At 37.8% G+C, this 23,209-nt stretch overlaps 1 protein-coding gene across 1 annotated transcript in view; it reads left to right on the plus strand.

Annotated features, from left to right (window-relative positions):
• Positions 1-21,502, plus strand: part of GFPT1 (glutamine--fructose-6-phosphate transaminase 1) — a 57,130-nt gene extending 35,628 nt beyond the window's left edge. Inside the window, exons 12-19 of the mRNA XM_027621429.2 lie at positions 2,696-2,793; positions 7,180-7,300; positions 8,123-8,280; positions 14,250-14,364; positions 14,629-14,756; positions 15,525-15,692; positions 16,314-16,475; positions 17,739-21,502. Coding sequence (XP_027477230.1) covers positions 2,696-2,793; positions 7,180-7,300; positions 8,123-8,280; positions 14,250-14,364; positions 14,629-14,756; positions 15,525-15,692; positions 16,314-16,475; positions 17,739-17,783 — 995 coding nt within the window. The 3' untranslated portion in view covers positions 17,784-21,502. The remainder of the gene's footprint in view (positions 1-2,695; positions 2,794-7,179; positions 7,301-8,122; positions 8,281-14,249; positions 14,365-14,628; positions 14,757-15,524; positions 15,693-16,313; positions 16,476-17,738) is intronic.
• The last annotated feature ends 1,707 nt before the right edge of the window (positions 21,503-23,209 follow it).

The following is a 23,209-nucleotide window of genomic DNA, read 5'->3' on the forward strand; positions in this document are numbered from 1 at the left end:
ACTTTTATCAATGTTATCTCCTTCATAAATGTTCTATAATACAAACAGGATAGCCGTTATCTTTTTTTATTGTTAAGGAAATTGAGGCTCTGTCAGTTTGATCATCTTGCCAGAGGTCGCATTGCTGGTCCTCTGTGGAGCCAGACTAGCCTCTGGTATTCAGCAATGTTACTGAACATGCTCCATCCTTGCTCCTGTCCTCTGGGCACTCTTACTTTTATTTTTGTTTTTTTAAAAATATTTTTTATTTATTAGAGAGGAAGTGGGGGAGGGACAGAGGGAGAGGGAGAAGCAGACTCCGCACTGAACAGGGAGCCCGATGTGGGGCTCGATCCCAGGACCCTGGGATCATGACCTGAGCCAAAGGCAGACGCTTAACCGACTGAGCCACCCGGGTGCCCTCTTGCTGCTTCTAGTAGCTGTGGCCCACCTTATCAGAATTAGGCTTTTCTCAAAAGCATCATCCATTCAGACCTTGGGTGACTGCATTCAGAACTACCTCAGACCTCCCTCAGCTAGTAGGGAATTTGCTGGTTTTTAGGGAAATAGTTGTCACCCCACTAATCTCACAATCTTACTTCCTGTCATTCTTGGTCATCATCTCAAATACACATCTCTCCGATTGTCTGCTTTTATACTGAGTCATCTCCAAACTGATTTGCCGTTGCATGACTTTAACCCAGCCTTTTAATATTGTTTGCTTTCTTCCCAGACCTTTGCAATACATGCCAAGGTCTGTGGAAGAATACTACAGGCAGGGGTGCGCTTGGTCAAGGGCAGAACAGCAAGGCTAGTCTGGCCGCAGTGCTTGGGTGGGAGGGACAGTACTAGGAGATAAGGTCAGAGTTAAGCAGGAGACAGGGCATGTGGGCACTTGAAGACATAATAAGGAGTTTAGATTTTATTCCAAGTTATTTGGGAAGCTGCTGAAGCTTTTTGTGGTTGTTTTATTTTTTACTTTGCTGATTTTTTAAAAATAGATATAATATGCCCTCTTAGTATTGAAATTAAAAAGGGAGACCATAAACTTACTCAAAAATAAAAAGCAAAACATATGCTTTGGTTTTATATTATGACCAATGAAGGTAGAAAAAAGTGTGGGGAGACAGAGAGCAGGGGCAGAATAGACAGACCAAGGGTGTGTCAGAGGCAGGAGGATGCTGCCCCAGGGGCATGCATGTCTGTCTTCTCAGACAAGTCTTGGAAGTATATTCACTTGGTGGGTGCTTAGGAAATATTAGTAAATGGATGTTGAATGAAAATTTCTCACAGGTAGGAAATAAGCCTTGTGTTGAAGTATTTGTACACAAGGTGCCCTTAGAAGAACCCATAAATAGCCGTAGAGACAGAAAGAGGACAGACTCATTGGAAAGTTTTGAGATCATTTACTGTTTTTATTTATTTATTTTTTAGAAAAATTTTTATTTATGTTTTGACAGAGACACAGCGAGAGAGGGAACACAAGCAGGAGGAGTGGGAGAGGGAGAAGCAGACTCCCCGCTGAGCAGGGAGCCCGATGTGGGGCTCGATCCCAGGACCCTGGGATCATGACCTGAGCCAAAGGCAGACGCTTCATGACTGAGCCACCCAGGCGCCCCTCATTTAATGTTTTTAAAGAATCATTCTTTTTTTTTTTTTTTTAAATATTTTATTTTATTATTTATTTGAGAGAGAGAGAATGAGAGATAGCACGAGAGGGAAGAGGGTCAGAGGGAGAAGCAGACTCCCCGCAGAGCAGGGAGCCTGATGTGGGACTCGATCCCGGGACTCCAGGATCATGACCTGAGCTGAAGGCAGTTGCTTAACCAACTGAGCCACCCAGGCGCCCTTAAAGAATCATTCTAAAAGATGATTTTATTCAGGCTTTGTGTGGCGGACAGGCTCTCAGAGGCGGGGATAGAAGAGAGAGTAGTTAGGAGTGTTGCTCTGGTCGGGGGCGGAGATGTTGGACTACATGATGGCGTTAGAGTCCCCCCTGGAAGGCGCGCTCACAGGACCTTTGGGGTGGTCGTAAAGAGGGATAGGAGTAGTCGAGGGTACTGCCGTCTGGTTCTTGGGGGTGGCATTTACTGAGGTGGGAAAGACTGAAAGGAGAGGGGGTTTTTCTTGTGTTCAGAGCACTGTTCTGGGCATAGGGGGAACACTGTTCATGTGGGAAATGAATGTAAGTAACTAAGTCCATTTTTCCCCAGGTAGCTTAAAGAGATACAATCAGGTATGATAAAATTCACCATTGTTGATGTATAATTCTATAAGTTTTGACAAACCTCCACTACGTGATCATAACCCTAACCTCCACAGCAGCCAACATGAAGCACAGTTCCGTCGCCTTCCATACCCCCTCTGCCCCTTTGTGGTCAGTCCCTTCCCCACCTCCAGCCATCAGCACCTAGTGTTCTCTCGTCTGTGCCCCTGTGGTTTTGCCATTGAGATAAATTGTAATCTAAAGAGAGGAATGGAAAAATGACCAGACAGGGTAGAGTGAGATAAAAACTGTAGGTGTGTGGGTCTACAAGGGGGTGAGTAAGGTTAGACAAGTTTGGGGCGGACAGTTTAATTTAGTTTTCAAAACCGTATATAATTCTTTAAAATGGTAGTGTTGTTTCCCAGATTGGCAGTGGACACTCACGAAAAGTGATTACCTATTTCCCGTGGTTCTTTCCTAAATAATTATATTCACAAACTTTTATTTCAGTGAATTTGGGCGGTTTGAAGGATCACATTAAGGAGATCCAGAGGTGTCGGCGTTTGATTCTCATTGCCTGTGGGACAAGTTACCATGCTGGTGTAGCAGTAAGTGGCTTCTTAAGATTTTAACTGTTTGATGTTGGGTATCAGAAGGTGTCTGTAACATGCCATGTAAAATTATGCTTTTTTAAAACATGATGTTACCTTGTTATGTTGCTAAGACAAAAATCAGGAAGGTTGGGGCAGAAATGTTAATATAGCTGCTTGGAATTATTTATCAATGGAAGATTTGCTTTAGAAAGATCTTTAGATATACGGGTAGACCACCTGCAGTGACTTCATGGAAGGCAAAGAGTGGGAAAGTTTTTCTGTAGGAGCAGTCATTAGGTTTGGTTATTATTTTCTTAGCTCAGACAGATGGCTGGTAACATATATGAACCTCAACAGGATTTTACTTGGTAGGCACATTTCTGCAAATGAAGGAAGTCTGCTTCTTGTCAGACTTTGTTCTTTATATTTTTGGAAGCTAAATTAAAAAAAAAATTTAGTTTTTTTTCTAGTTTTACTGAGAAATAATTGACATCATTGTCTAAGTTTAAGACCTATAGCTTGATGGTTCAACTTAGATATATTGTGAAATGATGGCCACAATAGGTTTGCTTAACATCTATCTTCTCATAGAGGTACAGGAAAAACAACAGAATAAAGGAAAGAAATTTTTCTCTGTGCTGAGAGAATTCTTAGGATTTACCATCTTAACAGCTTTCCTTTATATCCTGCAGCAGTGTTCGCTATAATCTTCAGGGCGTACATTATGCCCCTAGTGCTTGTTTATCTTATAACCAGAAGTTTGTACCTTTTACCATCTTCCTCCAACCCCCTCTCCCCCCACCCCTACCTCTAGTAACCACAAGTCTGATCCCTTTTTCTCTGAGTCTGTTTTTGTTTTGTATTGTGTTTTAGATTCCACATATAAGTGAATCATACAGTATATGTTTTTGTCTGTGATCCTTATTTCACTTAGTATAACGCCCTCAGATCCATACATGTTGTCATAAATGGTAGGATTTCCTCATTTTCTCATGGCTGAATAATATTCGTGTGTGTGTGTGTGTGTGTGTGTGTGTGTGTGTGTGTATGTGTACACACACCATAGCTTCTTTATCCATTCAGCGATTAGGGACACTTAAGTTGTTTCTGTGTCTTGGCTTTTGTGAATAATGTTGCTGTGAACATGAGGGTGCAGATATCTTTCCAAGTTAGTGTTTTCTTTACTTTTGGATATACTCCCAGAAATGGGATTGCCGGATCATATGGTAATTCTATTTTTAATCTTTTGAGGATCCTCCATAGTGTTTTTCATGGTGGCTGCACCAATTTACATTCGCACCAAGAGTGCATAGGCGTTCCCTTTTCTCCACATCTACACCAGCGTTTGTTAATCTCTGTCTTTTTGATGATGGCTATGCTAACACATGAGGAGATAGCGCATTGTGGTTTTAATTTGCATTTCCCTAATGACTAGTGATGTTGAGCATCTTTTCGTGTACCTGTTGGCTGTTTATATTTGGGGAAATGTATATTAAGGTCTTTTGCCCATTTTTAAATTGGGTTTTTTTTTTTCAGGTGAGTTGTATGAGTTCTTTATATGTTTTGGGTATTAGTTTCTTACCAGATACCTGGTTTGCAATACTTTCTCCTGTTCTGTAGTGTGACTTTTCACTTTGTTGGTTTCTTTTGCTGTGGTTTGATGTAATCCCACCTTTTTATTTTTTATTTTGTTGCTTATGCTTTAGGTGTCATATCCAAGAAATCATCACCAAGACCCATGTCAAGAACTTTGTTCCTATGTTTTTTTCTAGGAAGTCCCTGGTTTCAGGCCTTACATTTAAGTCTTTAATCCATTTTGAATTAATTTTTGGGAGGCTGATATTCTGTATCAAAGATGTAGTTGGTTGTCAGTGCAGAAGCTTAGGAGTATTGGTCTTTTAGTCCAATAAATCAATAAATCAGATCCAGATATAGTTTTCTTATCAAGACACCATTTATAATGCTGTTGTGGTCAACTCCCGTAAATACAGGAGACCCTTACACATTCAGTTTCTACTTCTAGAGTTGATTCCAAAGTTGATGACATAGTGATTTGGGGGCAGAAATATCTATGATCTGCACTTGTGGGAGCCAGTCATGTAACTAGTGATGGAAACTGGGTGGTTGCCCAGCCCTTGCATCTCAATTCTCTAACCCACCCACTTCTCAGATCACATGGTCTAAAAAGGAAAGTCTAGGCAGTATTGAAGGGGAGAGTTCTAAGATAGTGCTTTTTTCGGGGTGCCTGGGTGGCTCAGTTGTTAAGCGTCTGCCTTTGGCTCAGGTCATGATCCCGCATCAGGCTCCCTGCTCAGCGGGAAGCCTGCTTCTCCCTGTCCCTCTGCTGCTCCCCCTGCTTGTGCTCTCTCGCTCTGTCAAATAAATAAATAAAATCTTAAAAAAAGAAGAAAGTGCTTGTTTCAAACATGGGGAAAAAAAATAATTAAAGACATGAGTGTAAATGAAGGGATTGGCCAGTTCCCTGGTAGCTTAGATCTGTTGTTACAAAGTGAGCCCTCTATTCAGAAATAAAAAAAATTAAATGTTTCATCTAATGCTAAACCTGAATTTTAGGGCAGAAAGTATATGCTATGTTAGAATTCTCCAATTATGAAATTTGAGAAAATGTAAGGTTTGTTTTGTTTTTTGGTAGGTGCTGAGACTACTATAGTTAACAAACATTAGAAGTCCCTTTGGGGTTTATCATACAAAGTAGTGTCTTCAGTTCTATCTGGTTTTTGTTTTTTTGTGTGTGTTTTTTTGGTGGAGTCCAAAGTGACACATGTATAAATGCTTTTTTAATATATAATATGTATCCTGAAGAATAACAGTCAACTAAAATCATTCTAAGTATAGTTTGCTTTTCAAAATGTTATTTGTCTCTCAGTTTTTACAGTGACATACGATAGAATTTATAACAGTATATTAGTCTCTTAAAATGCATATATGTCATGCTGTATATTTATAAAGGGTTGCTTCCACTGAAAGAAAAAGACATTTATTAGCACAGATACCTTGAGATTACTTTTGTGGGGTATATTTTAAAATACCTGGTTAAGTTGCTAGATTGGTATCTTTCTCTTTTTATTTTGAAGAATATAATTTCAGTGTAACATTTATATTGTAAATGAGGGGGTAAAGTTTGATTTTTGTTTGAGGAAAAATGCATTTTAGGGTCAGTAACTTATTTATGTATAATTAGTTAAGTAAAATACAGCAATGGAAAAGATTAGTTAAAAATAAGATTTTATCTTTGAAGACTTTCTGTAAGTGATGTTTTAACGTTGTTAAAAAGCGCCAAACCAAAGTTATAGAATGAAACCATTTAGTTTACTTTTGTGGACAAGAAAGTTAAAGGGGTATGAAGTAAGGAAACCTATATAGTTCTTCACTCCGGTGAAGGAGGAATGCCATGATGGGGCAAGAGATGAGTGGGGCCCTTTGCCTAAAGAAGCAGGTGGTCTCCACTACAACTAAATGTATGTATCTGTAGGGCCTAAAATTTTTGCTGCCTAAAATTTATTTTTTTCTGTTGTTTAATTTTCACATTTAGAGTAAAAGGAATTGAATTAGAATGGAAATTAGTAAAAAAAAAAAAATGCTAAGGTGCTGTTTGAATAGAAGCATACTACCGCCTACTTCATCCTCCTTACTACAAAATTTAGAAATAGTGAGCTTTCTTAAACAAGAGTTCTAAAGTGTATTGACTTTTTTTGGAAACAGTACTAATTTATGAATACATAGTATTTTTTTTTAAAAAGATTTTATTTATTTATTTGACAGAGAGAGACACAGTGAGAGAGGGAACACAAGCAGGGGGAGTGGGAGAGGGAGAAGCAGGCTTCCCGCGGAGCAGGGAGCCCGATGTGGGGCTCGATCCCAGAACCCTGGGATCATGAACTGAGCCGAAGGCAGACGCTTCATGACTGAGCCACCCAGGTGCCTGAATACATAGTACTTTTGAAGTGTTTAATTTTTCATGAGGTGTTTCTATACCTGTGGTTATCTCATTTGAAATCTCTCAGTGACTTGGTATTATATGAATTGTCATTTCAAGATTAGAAATTGGGAAGTTAAAGATAATATATAGGCTGACTCAGAACAGTGCTTTTTCTACTTCTCAAAACAGTTTATTTGTGTAGGTGTATTTGCTTTTAGGAGTACATGCACTGATAACTATCCAAAGAGACTTGTACTAAAATGTTAACAGTGCTTATATCCTGGCTGGTGGGATTTTGATTATTTTTTATGCTTTAATAGGTATTGTTTATATTTTCTAACAATGCATGTGTGTCATTTTTGTAATCAGAAAAAACAAGTGTACACTGAATCCAAATTGTCCATTGAGAATAAAGAGTATTTGAAGTAAGGTGATATGACCAAATCATCTTCTCTCTGCAGACACGTCAAGTTCTTGAAGAGCTGACTGAGTTGCCTGTTATGGTGGAGCTTGCCAGTGATTTCCTGGATAGAAACACGCCAGTTTTTCGAGATGATGTTTGCTTTTTCATTAGTCAGTCAGGTATGCTAATTTTAAAGACTTGAAGGACAAGGAAGTCATTCAGTTATAGCATATCTTGGCAAAAACTGATATTTAACGATAAACAGGTATTGCAGATGAGCTGACAAATATAATTTATATTGGTATTATGTAATTCTCTGTGAGTTAGTAAAATTAACACATTTTATACTCGAGCTGAGTTTTCAAAGACAAAGAAAGAAAGGAGATCCTAAAAAGTAGGAACTTATTATTAAAAGTTTTACAGATTTATTAAAGTGCACGTTTTTTGTTGTTGTTTTAGACTTATTTTAGAGAAAGAGCGTGCATGCGAGCTGTGGGGCAGTGGGGGTGGTTCAGAGAGGGGAGAGAGAGAATCTCAAGCAGACTACCTGCTGAGCATGGAGCCTGACGTGGGGCTTGATCTCAGGACCCTGAAATCACGACCTGAGCTGAACAAGAGTTGGACGCTCAACCAACTGAGCCACCCAGGCACCCCTAGTGCATGTTTTAAATTTTACTTAAATGATACTGTTGGGACTCCTGGGTGACTCAGTCGATTAAGCCTTCGACTCAGGTCACGATCCCAGGGTCCTGGGATTGAGTCCCACACTGGGCTCCTTGCTCAGCAGGGAGCCTGCTTCTCCCTCTGCCTGCCGTTCCCCCTGCTTGTGCTCTCTCTCTCTCTCTCTCTCTCTCTCTCACACTGTCTCTCTGGCAAATAAATAAATAAAAAATCTTAAAATCAAAAACCAAAATAGTACTGTTGAAAGTGAAAGTTTTTTGTTTTTGCATCTAAGAAACAGTGCTGACTGCTCTTTGTGTTACTTTTGTCTTTTTACATAGGTGAGACAGCAGACACCCTAATGGGTCTTCGGTACTGTAAGGAGAGAGGAGCTCTAACTGTGGGGATCACGAACACTGTGGGCAGCTCCATATCGAGGGAGACAGACTGTGGCGTTCACATTAATGCTGGGCCCGAGATTGGTGTGGCCAGCACGAAGGTAAGTTCCTGACTTAGTTCTCTTGGTTATCTCATCATAGTACTGGTGGAAACACACTAATCTGTACCATATAGTTCATTTGTTAGCACTTATAGAACTCCTGTAGTTTACCAATCATTGTAATTATTGTAAGGTTTAACGGTCAGTAGTAGATACAACACTTACCTTTCCGTCCCTCACTCCCATCTTAAGAGGTTAAAAGGGCCAAGTGTATGTAACATACATGCTGGCTGTTTCCATTCATCACTTATATTCCTCTTGCCGGTGCAGCAGGGTACATGGTAAGTCTGATGTTCTTCTTTTATTAAGTATAGTAGGGAATTAGAAAAATAACAGATTAGAAACCTTCAGCTTAATTCTAATCATTTTTGACATTTTAATTTACATACTCATAGCTTCTAATAAATATACCAAAATACACATATTACCTGTGAAAGTTTGTAAGGGGGTGTACACTTTTTGGTATAAAATTTGCCAATTTAAAAAAATTAAAATGAGTATTATATGACAATATCTGTTTCTCCACTGTACCTGTGGAGACTTAAAGCACCTTTTTTTTTTTTTTTAAGGCCTATTGAGACTGTTTGGCTCTTTGAAATTGGAATATCCATAAATTTAGTATTAGTAATAAAAATAAGAATCTTAAAATACAAAAGATGTTCTCTTTCCACAGTTGTATTACTCTTTATGATTTCAACATTTCTGGTTTTCTGCTTAAGCATAATATTTACTGCGGATGATCTAATAGGATGCGTAGGTACTGGTGGATTTGATTCTAATTAAGGGTGTGTGTGGAAGATGATGTTAACATGTGCAGAACCACAGCTGAATTTTTTTCCTCTTCAGAATTTTTTTTTTTAATTTGTGATTCTTATGTAAAAACTCTGAGGTTTTTGGTTTCTTGGTTACTTTGATGTTGCTAACACTATAATTTACAGAAAGCCGAAACCTGCATTTTCTCCATGTGGTAATTAAAACATGTAAGATGTTTGTGCTTCGGTTTCCATTCTGTGCCTGAATAAATAACCAGCTGCCCTCAGCAGCAGCTTATGGATTTTTGGAACAGTATTCAGACAGCTTTGATCAGGGATTGGAATTCCAAGGCCCCTTTATTATTCACAACACATGGTGAAACAGGCCTTCACCATAGTATATGTGGGATATGGGGTCATACCACTGAATGGGTGCTCTCGACTTACCTTTTTAAAAATCTTTCTTGAGTCTGTGTTGGTGGTATAGTGGTGAGCATAGCTGCCTTCCAAACATCTTGCTTGAACTGTGAGCTGCCAGGGTACAATGTTTTTGATTTTTAATTCTGTTGTTCACAAAAACTTCAATTTTCTCAACATTGTATTAAATTTATTTTTAAGATTTTTTATTTATTAGAGAGAGAGAGCACAAGCGGGGTGTGGGAGCAGAGGGAGAGGGAGAAGCAGACTGCCCACTGAGCAGGGAGCGCAAAGTGGGGCTCGATCCCAGGACCCTGAGATCGTGAGCTGAGCAGAGGGAAGCAGATGCTTAACCACCTGAGCCACCCAGGCGTCCCTTCTCAACATTTTATTATGATTATTTTCAAACACACAGCGAAGTTAAAGGAATTTCATATTAACACCCATATACCCATCACCTAGATTCTGCCATTTTTTTCAGCTCTATCGAGGTGTAAATTTCACCACCGTAACATTCACCAATATTCAGTGTATAGTTTTAGTAAATTTGGCTGTGTAACTGTCACCACAGTCCTGTTTTAGAAGACTAACTCACTTGAAAAAAGTTCCTTTATGCCCTTTTACAGTCAACCCCCACTCTTACCTCAGCCTCAGCCTGAGGCAGCTACAATTGCTTTCTCTTGCTACACTATGTCATCTTCCAGAAATTTCTTATAAATGGGATTGTATAATACAAGCCTTTTGTGTCTGGCTCCTTCTGTTTAACATATGGTGAAACAAGGGTTTCACCGTTGATGTTTTTGAGATTTTTTTTCATGTTGTTATTTCTAGCAGTAGCTCTCTTTCTTGCGGGTCCTTTTTTAGAAATCTTTTTATTTTGAAATAAATACAGGGTTTATAGGAAATTGCAAAGATAGTAGAGAAGTCCATGTACTTCTTACCCAGTTTCCCCCAATGGTTACATCTTTTTTTTTTTTTTTTTTTGGTTACATCTTGTATAAGAAAAACATCTTTTCATAGCATATATTTTAATTAATGTCTCTAAAAAAAATAGCTCCCTTAAAAATTTTAGTAAGTATGGCAGTTTAGTCTTACTTTAATTTTTCTTGGACTCCAAAGTGATTTTGTTTTCTTCAACTGCCTTAGACATTCTGGGCTTGGAGTTATAAAGTTTTGCAATGTTTAATCTTAGAGCGTTTCTGAATGGCAAATATAAGTTTATATGTTAATAGGTGATCAAAGAAGTTCATCATTGGTCCTAATCCCTGGCCCTGTGATGGACCTAGCTCAAGAATTCTATAATCTTGTTTATAAATCCCCAGCTTCACCTGAAAAACTCAGGATTAGAGAGAGAGATGACTAAGTTTCTCATAATATCAGACCATAGTTTGATATTTCTGTAAGAATAGCATAAGTGTGCAGATGGAGCAGTTTTTTATGTTATTGCAGGTGTTTAAAATTTAACCACAGTACTGACTTATGTTGATTTTTAAAAATAAACTGATATAAGCTTTTGGCTGAATATAAAGTAAAACCAAGTTTAAAAGTTCAGAGTCAACATTTTCCTGGTGAATTCTTTCAAACCTCAGTAAATTCTAAGTGTGAGGTGTAACTTACTTTTCTCATAATTGGTTTTCTGGTATATATTGGTGAAATGAAAACCATGAAATTGGAAATTAAGCTGTAATGGAAATGCAATGGAAAAATGTATCCGTTAAAGCTATTTAATATTTATACTTAAAAATCAGTGTTAAGATGTCTTAAGTCCAAATAAGGAAACATTACTCTGTAGAGTAATATTTTTAGTCCTGGGCTCGAGGAATTGGAACTCATCTGATCGGTTTGAGTTGGAAAGAGTTTAGGTATGCCAGGGGTCCCAGATACTGGGTCTCTCACCCTGTCCTGATCATGTGTTTTGTGATTAATTGGTTTATTGAAAAGTAAGCGTCAGTAGGAAAAGGTAGACTGGAAGGGATTGGAATTTAGAAGACAGATGTGCTCATTAGCCTGAAGGCAAGAGACTGCAAATCCACGCTGGTGCTATGGGGGAAAAATCCCAACCTTCTGGTAGACCACATCATAGCACAGGGACAGGTAGCTGTGCAGAAATGTATGAGCAGCTGACGACTAGGAGGCTCAGCAAGAGGAAGTGGGGAGTCTCATTTAACTATTGGGAAGGTCCAGAGCATTAGCAGATTGTGATTTTATTATACAGGAGGCTCATTATCCTCCTATTATGACAGAAAAATAGTCACTTATGAAGTGATTCCTTATCCAGAGAAGAGTAATAGAAATTCAGCCTATAATCTACAAGAAAACCCAGAATAAATTTCCTGTGTTAAAATTACACATAATACTGCAGCTGGCCACACCACAATAGTCCTAATGATTCAATAATAAAAATATAAATAAGAAACTCATATGCCTGAAATGTAAAATTTAGTTTCTTTAAATAGCTGGTGAATTAAAAAGGTATCAGAAAAAAAAAGTATCAGAACTACTGTAAAAAAGACTTAGTACAGGGGTCCCTGGGTGACTTAGTTGAGCATCTATCTCTTGATCTCAGCTCAGGTCATGATCTCAGGTTCCTGAGATGGAGCCCTGCTTTGGGCTCTGTGCTCAGCAGGGAGTCTGCTTGAGATTCTCTCCCTCTCTCTTCCTGCCCCTGTCCTGCCCTGTGCGTGCATGCTCTCTTTCACATAAATAAATCTTTAAAAAAAGAAAAAAAAGTAAAAGGAAACCCAGTAAAGCAGAAGGAGACTAATAATAGAGAAGAGTAAATGAAATAAGATTCTTCTTATTTGCAATTGATATGATGGACTCCTGTAGAGCTTAAGAATAGCAAGTGAAAGATTTCTTAGAATGAGTAAGAATTCGTATAAAGTGTTTTATATAAAATATATACAAATATTTTCTCTATAAACTGACAGTGGCTACTTAGAAGAGATATGGGGGGGTGTGTTTGGAGGCGGGATTCTATTTTCAATAGCTATAAAAATGCTTAAAAATAACTTTACCAAGCACTGTCTAAGATGCTCCATAAACACTTGTTGAATAGATGAAAACTATATAACCTTATAGACTTTTAGGTTTTTACCACAAATTGATAGAAATACCATATTTCTGGATGGGAAGATTGTTTTGTAAAGAAATGGCAGATCTGTGGGACAGAGTCAGTTCTGCAGCGTGACTCTAGGGTATCAGAGGACTGAGACTATAGGAAATGGCGCAAGCCAGTAGAGAAAGTGTGGGCGAAATGGAAGGAAAATTGGCTATTTATAAGAATAAAAACACCTTGCACTAAAATCAATTTCAGATAGACTAAAAAAAAAATAATAAGAGACAATAAAAACAATAGAATTAAGAAAATTTAATAATACTTAACTGATGTTAGGATGGAAGGATTAAGCTTAAAAATACTACTTAAAAGTTAAAAAATAAAACTTTTAATTTAATAAACACCATTATAAAAGGTTTAACCGAAACTGGGAAAAAGTATTTGAAACATAACAGTAAAGACCTTCTTAACACCAACTAAGAACAAACAAAAAAACCCAAAACTCCAAGTCCAGGAACAAGAACATATAGTCAATTCTTAGAAAACATAAATGGCTAATGAACATGAAAACATATAAAAGTCTTTTCAGATTTAAGGTATGTATGATAAAGTAGTAGTGAGAGACCATTGTCTAGCAGGCAAATGGTATAAACTTATTAAAAAGATAATTTTCAGTATTGCAAAGAATGTGGCAAAACATCTCTCACATTCTCATACAGCTAATGGGAATGAAAATAGTCTTGGTAGTTGACTGCATGTTTTAAAACATTCACAGTTCTCTATCCTAGGAAAATAAATGTCTCTTAGTTCAAGCTTTTCTCAGTAAAAATTTGTTTTGAGCCTGTTTGTCAGGCATTATGCTGAATGCTTTACATTGGTCTCATTTGATTCTCATGAGAATCTTGTAAATGTACCTTTAACAGATGGGCCATCTGACATCTAAAGAGATGAAAAACTCCAGTTTCAAAACTGCGTATCAAACACTAGTAAACAAGAAAGAAGGCAGTCTTCCTTGGGAAAGTGCTTGCAATTAAATTAAGAATAAGAGCAAGTTATAAAATTATACTTACCAATTAATTTTCTTAACCCTTTAAAGAAAGAAGAAAGGCAGTAAAGATTAGGAGGCAGTATTCACAAATGTTATTAATACCATGTTATTAAAATGTAATTATTCCTAAGAATGATGACAATTCTTATTTCTACCCACTTTTCTACAATTAAGGTTAAAAAATTTTTTTGAGCTGAACTGGAAAAAAAAAGGGAGTGAGGAAAAAGCAATAGGCAAAGGTGAAAAAAAAAATCAAAGAACAATAAAAAAAACAAACAACAAAACCAGTACAAGTACCTTAGGGAAAGTTCTTCAATGCTTTGCTTTTGACTTATGTGAAAAACCTAATCTGGTTATGCATGTGCAGATTTATACTCTGCTCATCTTCCTTTGCATGTTTCTGTTCTTTTCTGAGGGTGTTAGGGATTTGGTAAGCATCCGGTGCATTATAGGAACTTCTGTATTTGGAAATAAAAGTTAAGTCATTTGTTAAATTCAAGAAAGGAGAATAGTGATAGATTTCCCAAGTACTGGCTCAGTTTGCTGTCAGCTAACACTTTTTTTTTTTAATGGACAATATATATTTATAAAACCAATGGGAGGGAATAATTTATTTTCATCTTTTTTTTTAATTAAAAATTCCATGTTCTTAAAATGCAACTGCAACTAGTTCTGCTTTTCTGTGGTGTTCCAGGCTTACACCAGCCAGTTTGTATCCCTTGTCATGTTTGCCCTCATGATGTGTGATGACAGGATCTCCATGCAAGAGAGACGCAAAGAGATCATGCTTGGATTGAAGCGGTTGCCTGGTACGAAGATCTCACACAGTAGATTTTTGTTGTCTAAGGGAGTGGCTAATGAGTGAAGTCTCTTCTTGTCCTTGAAGCTGTGGGTTTTAGCTACTTAGTCAAAAAGATCTTTCTTCTTTGGCACCTCTGTGTTTAAAAATCCTTTACTGATATTACAGAATAGAAACATTGGTCTTTTGTTGGTTGCTGCCAATATATCATTGTTATTATATCAGTTCAGTTTATTGCCCTTTTTTCATAGACTTTGTTAATATGACTTAACAGATTTAATTAAGGAAGTACTGAGCATGGATGATGAAATTCAGAAACTGGCAACAGAACTTTATCATCAGAAGTCAGTCTTGATAATGGGACGTGGCTATCATTATGCTACTTGTCTTGAAGGGGCACTGGTAAGTCTTCTCACTTATAATTATGTCTGTGGACTTAAGGACCTGGCACATAGTCATACTTTTAGATCCAGTGAAATAGGTGGGACTTTTGAAAATGTCTCTGTATTTATGCACTCTGATTTGTTATCTTGAGAAAGGGTAACACAATACTTAATTCAAAAGTGAATATCAAGAAAAGTACATTTTACCACCATGATTTGGGTTTAGCAAGTTACTTGGGTTAATTTGTTGTCCAAATGTTAATAAATAAAAGATAAAATTCTCTAGGTGTGGGATTTCATGGAAGTAAACATGAGGCAAGTAAAAGAACAGTTACGGAGTAATAGGAATATATTCATGATCATTTAAAATCTTCACAAAGTTTTTGTGGTTTTAAAATTTCTAATTAACAAACTTCTAGTTACTTGTTGATAGTTCAGAAATAATCTATTAACCTATATTTACAGGTCAGAGCCTTTTATACTTTTGGATGAATAGTGACTTCAGACAACAGATTTTTTTTTTTTAAGATTTTATTTATTTGACCCAGAGAGAGATAGTGGGAGAGAGCACAATCAGGGAGCGAGGGAGAAGCAGTCTTCCCGGTGAGCAAGGAGCCCGACTTGGGACTCGATCCCAGGACCCTGGGATCATGACCTGAGCCAAAGGCAGATGCTTAACCAACCGAGCCACCCACGCATCCCTGGACAGCAGATGTTTTATGTAATATTTACGTAAGAATGGGTTTTGAATAACAGACTGAAGACTAATCTAGTTCTTTCCTGTTAGAAAATCAAAGAAATCACTTACATGCACTCTGAAGGCATCCTTGCTGGTGAATTGAAACATGGCCCTCTGGCTTTGGTGGATAAGTTGATGCCTGTCATCATGATTATCATGAGAGATCACACTTATGCCAAGTGTCAGAATGCTCTTCAGCAGGTGGTTGCCAGGCAGGTAAGTAGGGGCTGCTAGGAGGGCGCTGGGAATTATCTAAGAGCTGGGTCACTAAAGCTTATTTGAATTTCATGACATTTAAAGTGATAGACCAGTGTGTAGTGGGAGGCTTACACAACATGTTGAGGTTTATGTGTGAAGAGTCGGAGATACTCAAGAGTTTTGACAGGGCCCAGCTCCTAGATCTCATAATAAGCAGAACCAAGACCAAAACTGAGGTCCTAGTCTTCAGATCCTCTCCTCTCTCCTAGTGTGTGCTGCTCCCTTTTAAGTTAATATTTTTAAAAGTATATTTCAGGAGAAACTGGGTTTTACGTTACTATTACAGGTGTTGTGCTTAACTGCGTTTTCTTCAGATCATCTGGCTTTTCTATAAAGTCCCGAAGATATTACTGTCTGGTAACTGAGCTCGGTATTTCTCAGTTGTGTGAGTTTAAACAAACTACAGAATCCCACAAAGTTTCCGTTTCCTTGGCTGCAAGTGAGCTCAATCTCAGTTACCCCTAGGATTGAGTCAGGGAGGCCACGTGTATATGCTCAGTGCAGAATTTGCACGTTCATGTGCAACAGCTCTGCCTTTGCTTACCATTGATTTTGTGTGTGTGTGTGTGTCTTTCCCAGGGACGCCCAGTGGTGATTTGTGATAAGGAGGATACCGAGACCATTAAGAACACAAACAGAACAATCAAGGTACCCCACTCGGTGGACTGCTTGCAAGGCATTCTCAGTGTGATCCCCTTACAGCTGCTGGCTTTCCACCTTGCTGTGCTGAGAGGCTATGACGTAAGTGATGGGCCCCTGGAGAAATCTTGAGCTCGCTTTTTACCTGGTTCACTCTTAGTTTCCTTCTAAATTTTTAGTAATAGCATTTGAGAAATCCTTCAGATATTTATCTGTCACCTGTTACATTTGCACAGCCCAGTGTGTAGGTTACGTCATAACCTTATCTTACCCGCTGAACCTGAAGGAACCTTGGAGCCTACCTCTGTGATTAGAGATTTACCTCCTTGGGGAGTCTCCATGTGTTTTCTGTTTCCTTCCGGGTGGCTGGCAGTTCTTTGGGACGCCCCCTGCACATTGCAGGACTTAGCATTCCCAGTCTCCCAGCCCAGCATCCTGCTCTTACACACAAATCATAAGTCACTACCAACTGGCATTTCTAGTAAGAAAGGATTTAAGGTGGGGAATTGGGCTTACACAGCCATTAGAAGGCCTAGGGAAAGGCAGGGGAGGGAGGCTACTGTGCCATCTGCCAGGGTAGGAATTGCAAGGAGCCACTACTGTTGGGAGTCTCGGCTGCTGTAGCACCAGGGTGGGCCACTGCCAGAAAGATGCGTGGAAGCTGTTGGCCAGTCTTACATTAGCTGCCTGAGGCCCGTGACTCTCCAAGTGGGCTGCCCCTTTTATAGAGGACCACAGAAGCACTTCCTGTGCTGAACTGGCTCCTTTGGAATGCTTTTTCCTCATTTCAAGATTCTTAAGATACATTATTTGACTATTTTCTTTTTTTTTTTTTTAAGATTTTATTTATTTGACAGAGACAAAGCGAGAGAGGGAACACAAGCAGGGTGAGTGGGGGAGGGAGAAGCAGGCTTCCCGCGGAGCAGGGAGCCCAGTGCGGGGCTCGATCCCAGGACCCTGGGATCATGATCTGAGCCAAAGGCAGACTCTCAATGAATGAGCCACCCCGGCACCCCTTGACTCTGTTTTCTTTTCTTTTTTTTTTTTTAAGTTTTATTTATTTGACAGAGCACAAGCAGAGGGAGAGTGAGGGAGAAGCAGGCTCCCTGCTGAGCAAGGATCCCGATGTGGGACTTGATTCCAGGACCCTGGGATCATGACCCGGGCCGAAGGCAGCTGCTTAGCTGACTGAGCCACCCAGGCGTCCCTTGACTCTATTTTCTAATGTTAGTTTTTTGTAGTCTGTAATTAAGATAGTTGAGGAACACGTTGTTTTCTGGTTTTATACACAAAAGTAATTTGCTTAGAGTCACTGCTCCTCTCCCCCCAATCGATACAGTCTTTCAAATATTGCTTCTTTTGCAGGTTGATTTTCCCCGGAATCTTGCCAAATCTGTAACTGTAGAGTAAGGAGCGTCTGCAACTCTGGGCGATTGAGCAACACAAGACACCTTTTGTATTTAACACCTTGATTTAAAATTCACCCTTTGAAGCCTTTTTTAGTAAATCCTTATTTATATATCGGTTATAATTATTCCACTCAATTTGTGATTTTTGTGAAATTACCTCATATTTTTCCAGTAGTTTGTGGGGGAGTTTAAATAATGGAATTTATATTGGAATCGTTACCACAGAGATTTAGCTCTCATTTTCTTTAAAGGATGCTGGGTGTTGGATTTCTGGGCCCTTCACTTCAGTCTGGGAGAATCGTGTGTTTTTAGAATAATTGGCCTTTGTTTTACCGTGCTTCTATTCATTCAGCCCAAAGAAAGTGTAGTACATTTAATTTGGAATATCTAAAGCCAGTGGCAATGTCTGCTAATGGTTGGACATTTAATTAAGGTTTTGTTAAGTTTACGTATAAAGAGAAGATGCTGTGGTTTGTTTTGAAATTTGTTTGTGTTTTGTTTTTAAATCAAACTGTAGAACTTAAAAACTGAAAGCTTTTCTTGGTGGGATTTCTATGTAAGTTAGGTTAACCTGAGTGTCTCAGACCTGTTGCTTGTTATCTGGAGGTGGAGTTAATGCAGGAAGCTCAAGTAGGGTAGTACATTGGTTTTCTCCACTCTTAACAGCAAGTATTTGCACAATTTCATAGCAGAAACTTTAAATTTGAGCTGCTTTGGACAACTGACAACATGATTTTTCTTGTGAAGATGGGGGACCTCCAGGTGGGGTGCCCTACTTCTAGTTTTTCCATCTTCTAAAACTGATTTTTATTTCCTTGTATCTGTAGTTTTTTGTTTCATGTGTTTTTTTTAATGACTTCTTCTTTGAAATCACCACACAAAGTTGCTGTCATACGTCTGAGATTAAATCAGTACTGATACATGCAGAATTCTCTAATTTTTGTCCCAAGGAAAAATTTCCTGCAGTGAATTTTAACTTTTTACTGCCTTTTTGCATAAAACTAGTACCATCCTGCCAGTTGGCAGTTCTTTGTAGTTTGGAAGATTTGCAAGGCTTTTGATTGGAAGATTTGCAAGGCTTTTGACTAATCATTTGACTGTAAATGTACATGCTGAGCCAGGCTTAGAGAAAGCTGAGTGCTTTACACTGATGCTAGTGAAGGATTGCATCGAACACAGTTATTATTTCCTAGGTATATTTCTCTATTGTCTGTGTTCTACCCCTGAAATATATTTAGGAATGAAGAAGATACAAATAAGTAAAGTGGTATCAAGGTGCCTTCAGCTGGTTTACGTCAGAAATGGAAATTAACAATTTAGATTAAAATAGAGTAGAATATTAGTTTGACATCCAACATGTTGTGAGTAGTAATTTCTTTATGGGGCTTTTTGGCCAAATCTTGGGGGTTATAGGGCAGTGTGTTTGTGTTTTGGTGAAGTCCTCTTTCTAGAGTTTTTGCCTTTAAATTGTGAAGGTAAGATATTTAGCATAATTATTTAAGTAAATTCATGTTTTTTCTTTTTTCTGTGTTTGAATTTCTTGGTGAGGTTAAGATTTTCTAATAGCTATTGCTGCAAGGGGAGCACAGAATTCTGCTTGTTTTAGGGGGTTAGAAAAATACTTTGCATATTTTGAGGTACTTTGGAAGGACTGTCCTCCTAGGTGGAGACTAGAAACCTGGTTGTTTTTAAAAATAAGGTTACTATTGATATCATATATATGTAGCTATATTTATCCATTTTAATTGTTTCTGAGATTATTTTGTTTAGGCCTGCTAGTTTTAGTATGTGTATAGTGTCAATTCTTATGTTAAATTAGCATTTTATATCTGTGATTTGTATGGGTTTGTAGCATTTCTTAATGGTCTGAAGTTTGAGTCAGCATTCTGAGCGAACAAATACGTGAAGTCAATCATTAGTTTTCAGTTTCTCTTTTTCTCTTTCTCTCTCTCTCTCTCTCTCTCTCTCTCTCTCACACACACACACACTTCAAGCTAGGATAAGTTCTGAACTGAATATCAAAAGCCGATATTGAAGAACAAAGAAGTGATATTTTCCAAATAAACATGGTTTCTCCTTCTTGTCCCTTCTTGCTTCTTACTTTATTTAATGTAGTGATTTTTAAATGCTTTTATGTATTAATTATGAACACAAAAAAAGATACTCTAATGAGGCAAATCACTAATAACTGTGCATGCCCAGTTAAAATGAATGTAATATTAACAGATAAGAAAATCTGATTTTTCAAGAAAGATATGCTACAAAAGGAGTCCTTTATATAAAAAGTTCTTTCTTGTAGTACATTTAAAGTTTAAATTCACTCATATGTAACTTAGAGTTCCTTACCTCAGCCATGAGCCCTCTTTAGGCTGGGGTCATGGGTAGCATCTCGTACATGGCCCAGTAAATGATGGTTACTTTGCAGTCACATGGCTTTTCTGTCTTTTTTTAATTCCCTGTGTCGGGAATGGGAAGAGGAAAATTAATGTTCACTGTTTTTAGTGTGCTGTAATTGTGTCAGCATCCTATTGGCAAGTCACTGTGCCAGGAACTGGAAAGGACATCTTGTTGAAAGCAAAGTCTGCTTGTCCCCAGGCGGACTTATCAGTGGTGAAGACGAAGATCATTGCGAGACACAGGGTGAGGGAGTGGAAAAGTGGAGGTGAACTGGGTTGTTAAATAATGGTCCAAGTTTAGGGGTATATAATGTTCACAAGAGGTGGAAGATGCATTTTGTAGAGTGCACTCTTACCGCACACTTGTGTAGACCATCTATCTGTGGTACGCTAAGGAAGGTAAAGGCGAAATGCACAAGGGAGAAAGAAGCAAGCATCGAATACTACTCAAGAGGAGTGGACACAGGGTGGTGTGCAGCTGGGGCTGGGGGTTAAGAGAGCTAACACAGATTTTCTCTCTTAGTTTTGTGGAAAGTTGTTTCTAAGATGATACCAACTTATCCTTCTGAATACAGGTCTGTTGAATTAAGCTAATCAGGACAGGAGGAAAAGGAGCCCTGTTTTTGTTTTTGTTTTTGTTTTTAGCTCCTTGGTAATGTTCATTTGGCACTTATTTATATTGTCTTCAAAGAAGGAAGACCAGAAACATATTTTAAGAAGTCCTTTGGAGTCAGGTGTTTTATCTGTTTAAAAACTTAGGATATACTGTAGCAATAAAAGGGAAAGACTAATGTTAACTATTGTATGTGACAACTGATTTTTCTAAAAAGCACAATGTCACTGAAAAGTATTTGTCAAAAAAGAAATCATAGCTCACATGGAATTTGTGAAGGCCAAAGAAATGGAAGGGAATGGTAAAGGAAGGTATTTTAGCCTTGTGTCCACATATTTAGTGCGTTTTGTTTACCAGACTGCCAGATAAGAGTGTCTTCTTCATGAAAACATACTACAGATTACCTTCTTTGTTCTTCATGTTAGAATCTCAAGTTTAGAAGAATTAACGCATCAGTTTTTTCTCACAATATTTAAGGATTATTAATATATCAGTATTTCCCTTGCTTGGTGAGTTTAACCATATCTTCACATCTATGACATGACAACCAATAGGACTGATAACATTTGCTTTGAATCAATAATTTCCAGGCTTAAAATGAAAATCGTAGTTGACTAGCAAGATCGTAAAGGTATGCTGTATTAACTTGTAAGTCTGTAATAGCTTGATATCAATGTTATGGAATCTACAATAAATGATGGCTAATGAGAATGTTTTAGGAAATTCTTGAATTACCTTTCTTATGGTACTCAGAATGAATACAGAAATGATCCTGTTAGCTTTTTAAATGTTCTGTGGTTGACTTTTTGGTTTTTTTTTTTTGTCTTTTTCTTTCTTTCTTTCTTTTTTTTTTTTTTTTTGCTTAAATAAAACTTTTGGTATTTGTTTAAATTATACTGCTTGTGAGCTGGAGATTTTAGAATCTTTGTTTCAGTTTTCTGTTCTTTACGATAAATGTGTAGTTTACTGAGCCATTTGGTCATTTCTTCCTCATGTCTTGTAAGTCCAGTAACTCTAACCTAGAACTGTGAATAAATTACCAAAACTTACTGAGAATTGCATTTTGAAGCAATTTGCCAATATTTGAAGTGTATACATGTTTGTAGGTGTGTTAAAGATTGTATTGCACTAAGAATGTAGCCAGTGTTGTTAGTAAACTTTTCTGATGCTAGAATTCATTACTATTGCTTTTTAAAAGTAGAGATGATTGGATAAATATAATCAAAAGTTTCACGTCTCCACCTCAACTTGCCAATTGTTTTAGAAAGGATCATTAGATAAAACAAAGGCTCTACTTTTTGATGTCATACTCCATAGATATTATACCTTCTCAAGTCTTGTAAAATTTTTTTGCAAGAATGTGTTGTTTCTAGCGAATTTCTAGTGTATACAGTGATCAACAGCTTTGCGTAAGTGAATTGATAGTTGCAAAAGAAGGATATTTAAGATGGGTGAATAGCAAGACTGCATGTACTCTAAAGTTTCTGTAGTATCTGGCAATCTGTTAATTATAGAACAAAGATTCCTTTTACAGGATCCTTTTATAAACAGCAAGCGAAAATCTCTATCCGTAGTGCTTACAGCACTCGCTGTGTTCTGCAGGAGACAGAGTTATGCCAGGGTAGTTTGAATGAATAGCTGGGCTGTTTTGCCTTCCTGTAGAACTGAGCCCAGTCTCATCTCTGTCTCGGGGTTGCTCTGCAGCAAAGCCTGGGGCTGCCAGACAGCGTGGGTCATTTTTTCCATGGGCCACGTTTTGGCATAAAATCCAGCTTTACTTTTATTAAACAGTTATCTTTGAATTCTCCTCAGTTGGCTAGGAGTATTTACTGAGTACTTACTAAAGGCCAAGAAATAATTTCCCTGAAAATTTAGAGGCCTGTTTTTCATTGGAGTGGCATTTAAGAAAAAGAAATTTTTAACTTTTTTGGATGAGGAAAAGAAGTAAGAGTTAAGTTTCTCTCATTAATCTGAAGGTAAATAGTTCTCCTTCCTTTTACAAAATGATGTAGGAAAAAAAATGATGTAAGATCTTTATTACCTTAAACATCCTGGGGCTATAAACTAATCTTGTAATAATATACAGACAAGCTGCCAGGTTATAGGTTGTTTAACCATCTTACCCTTCCCTGGAAGTATGTGTGTAATAAGATAAATTCATGATTCTCTTTTTGGTTAGCATGTGTACAAGAGATTATTTCCAAGATTGAAAGGCCACGTTTTGAACTTCATACTAACATGATTTATTGGCTCAAATTCCAAGGTTCACGTATGTGTTTTCTGATATGTATTTCTCCTAATGCTGTTATGTAGCCATATTTTCCTTTTCATATTTCAAGAGATTTTTGAAAATGTATGGATGTACAGTTGAAAATATGGAATAAAAAATGGAGCTTGTAAACAATTAGAGAAATGCTT

The sequence above is a fragment of the Zalophus californianus genome, chromosome 8 (genome assembly GCF_009762305.2).
Source record: "Zalophus californianus isolate mZalCal1 chromosome 8, mZalCal1.pri.v2, whole genome shotgun sequence".
NCBI lineage: Eukaryota > Metazoa > Chordata > Mammalia > Carnivora > Otariidae > Zalophus > Zalophus californianus.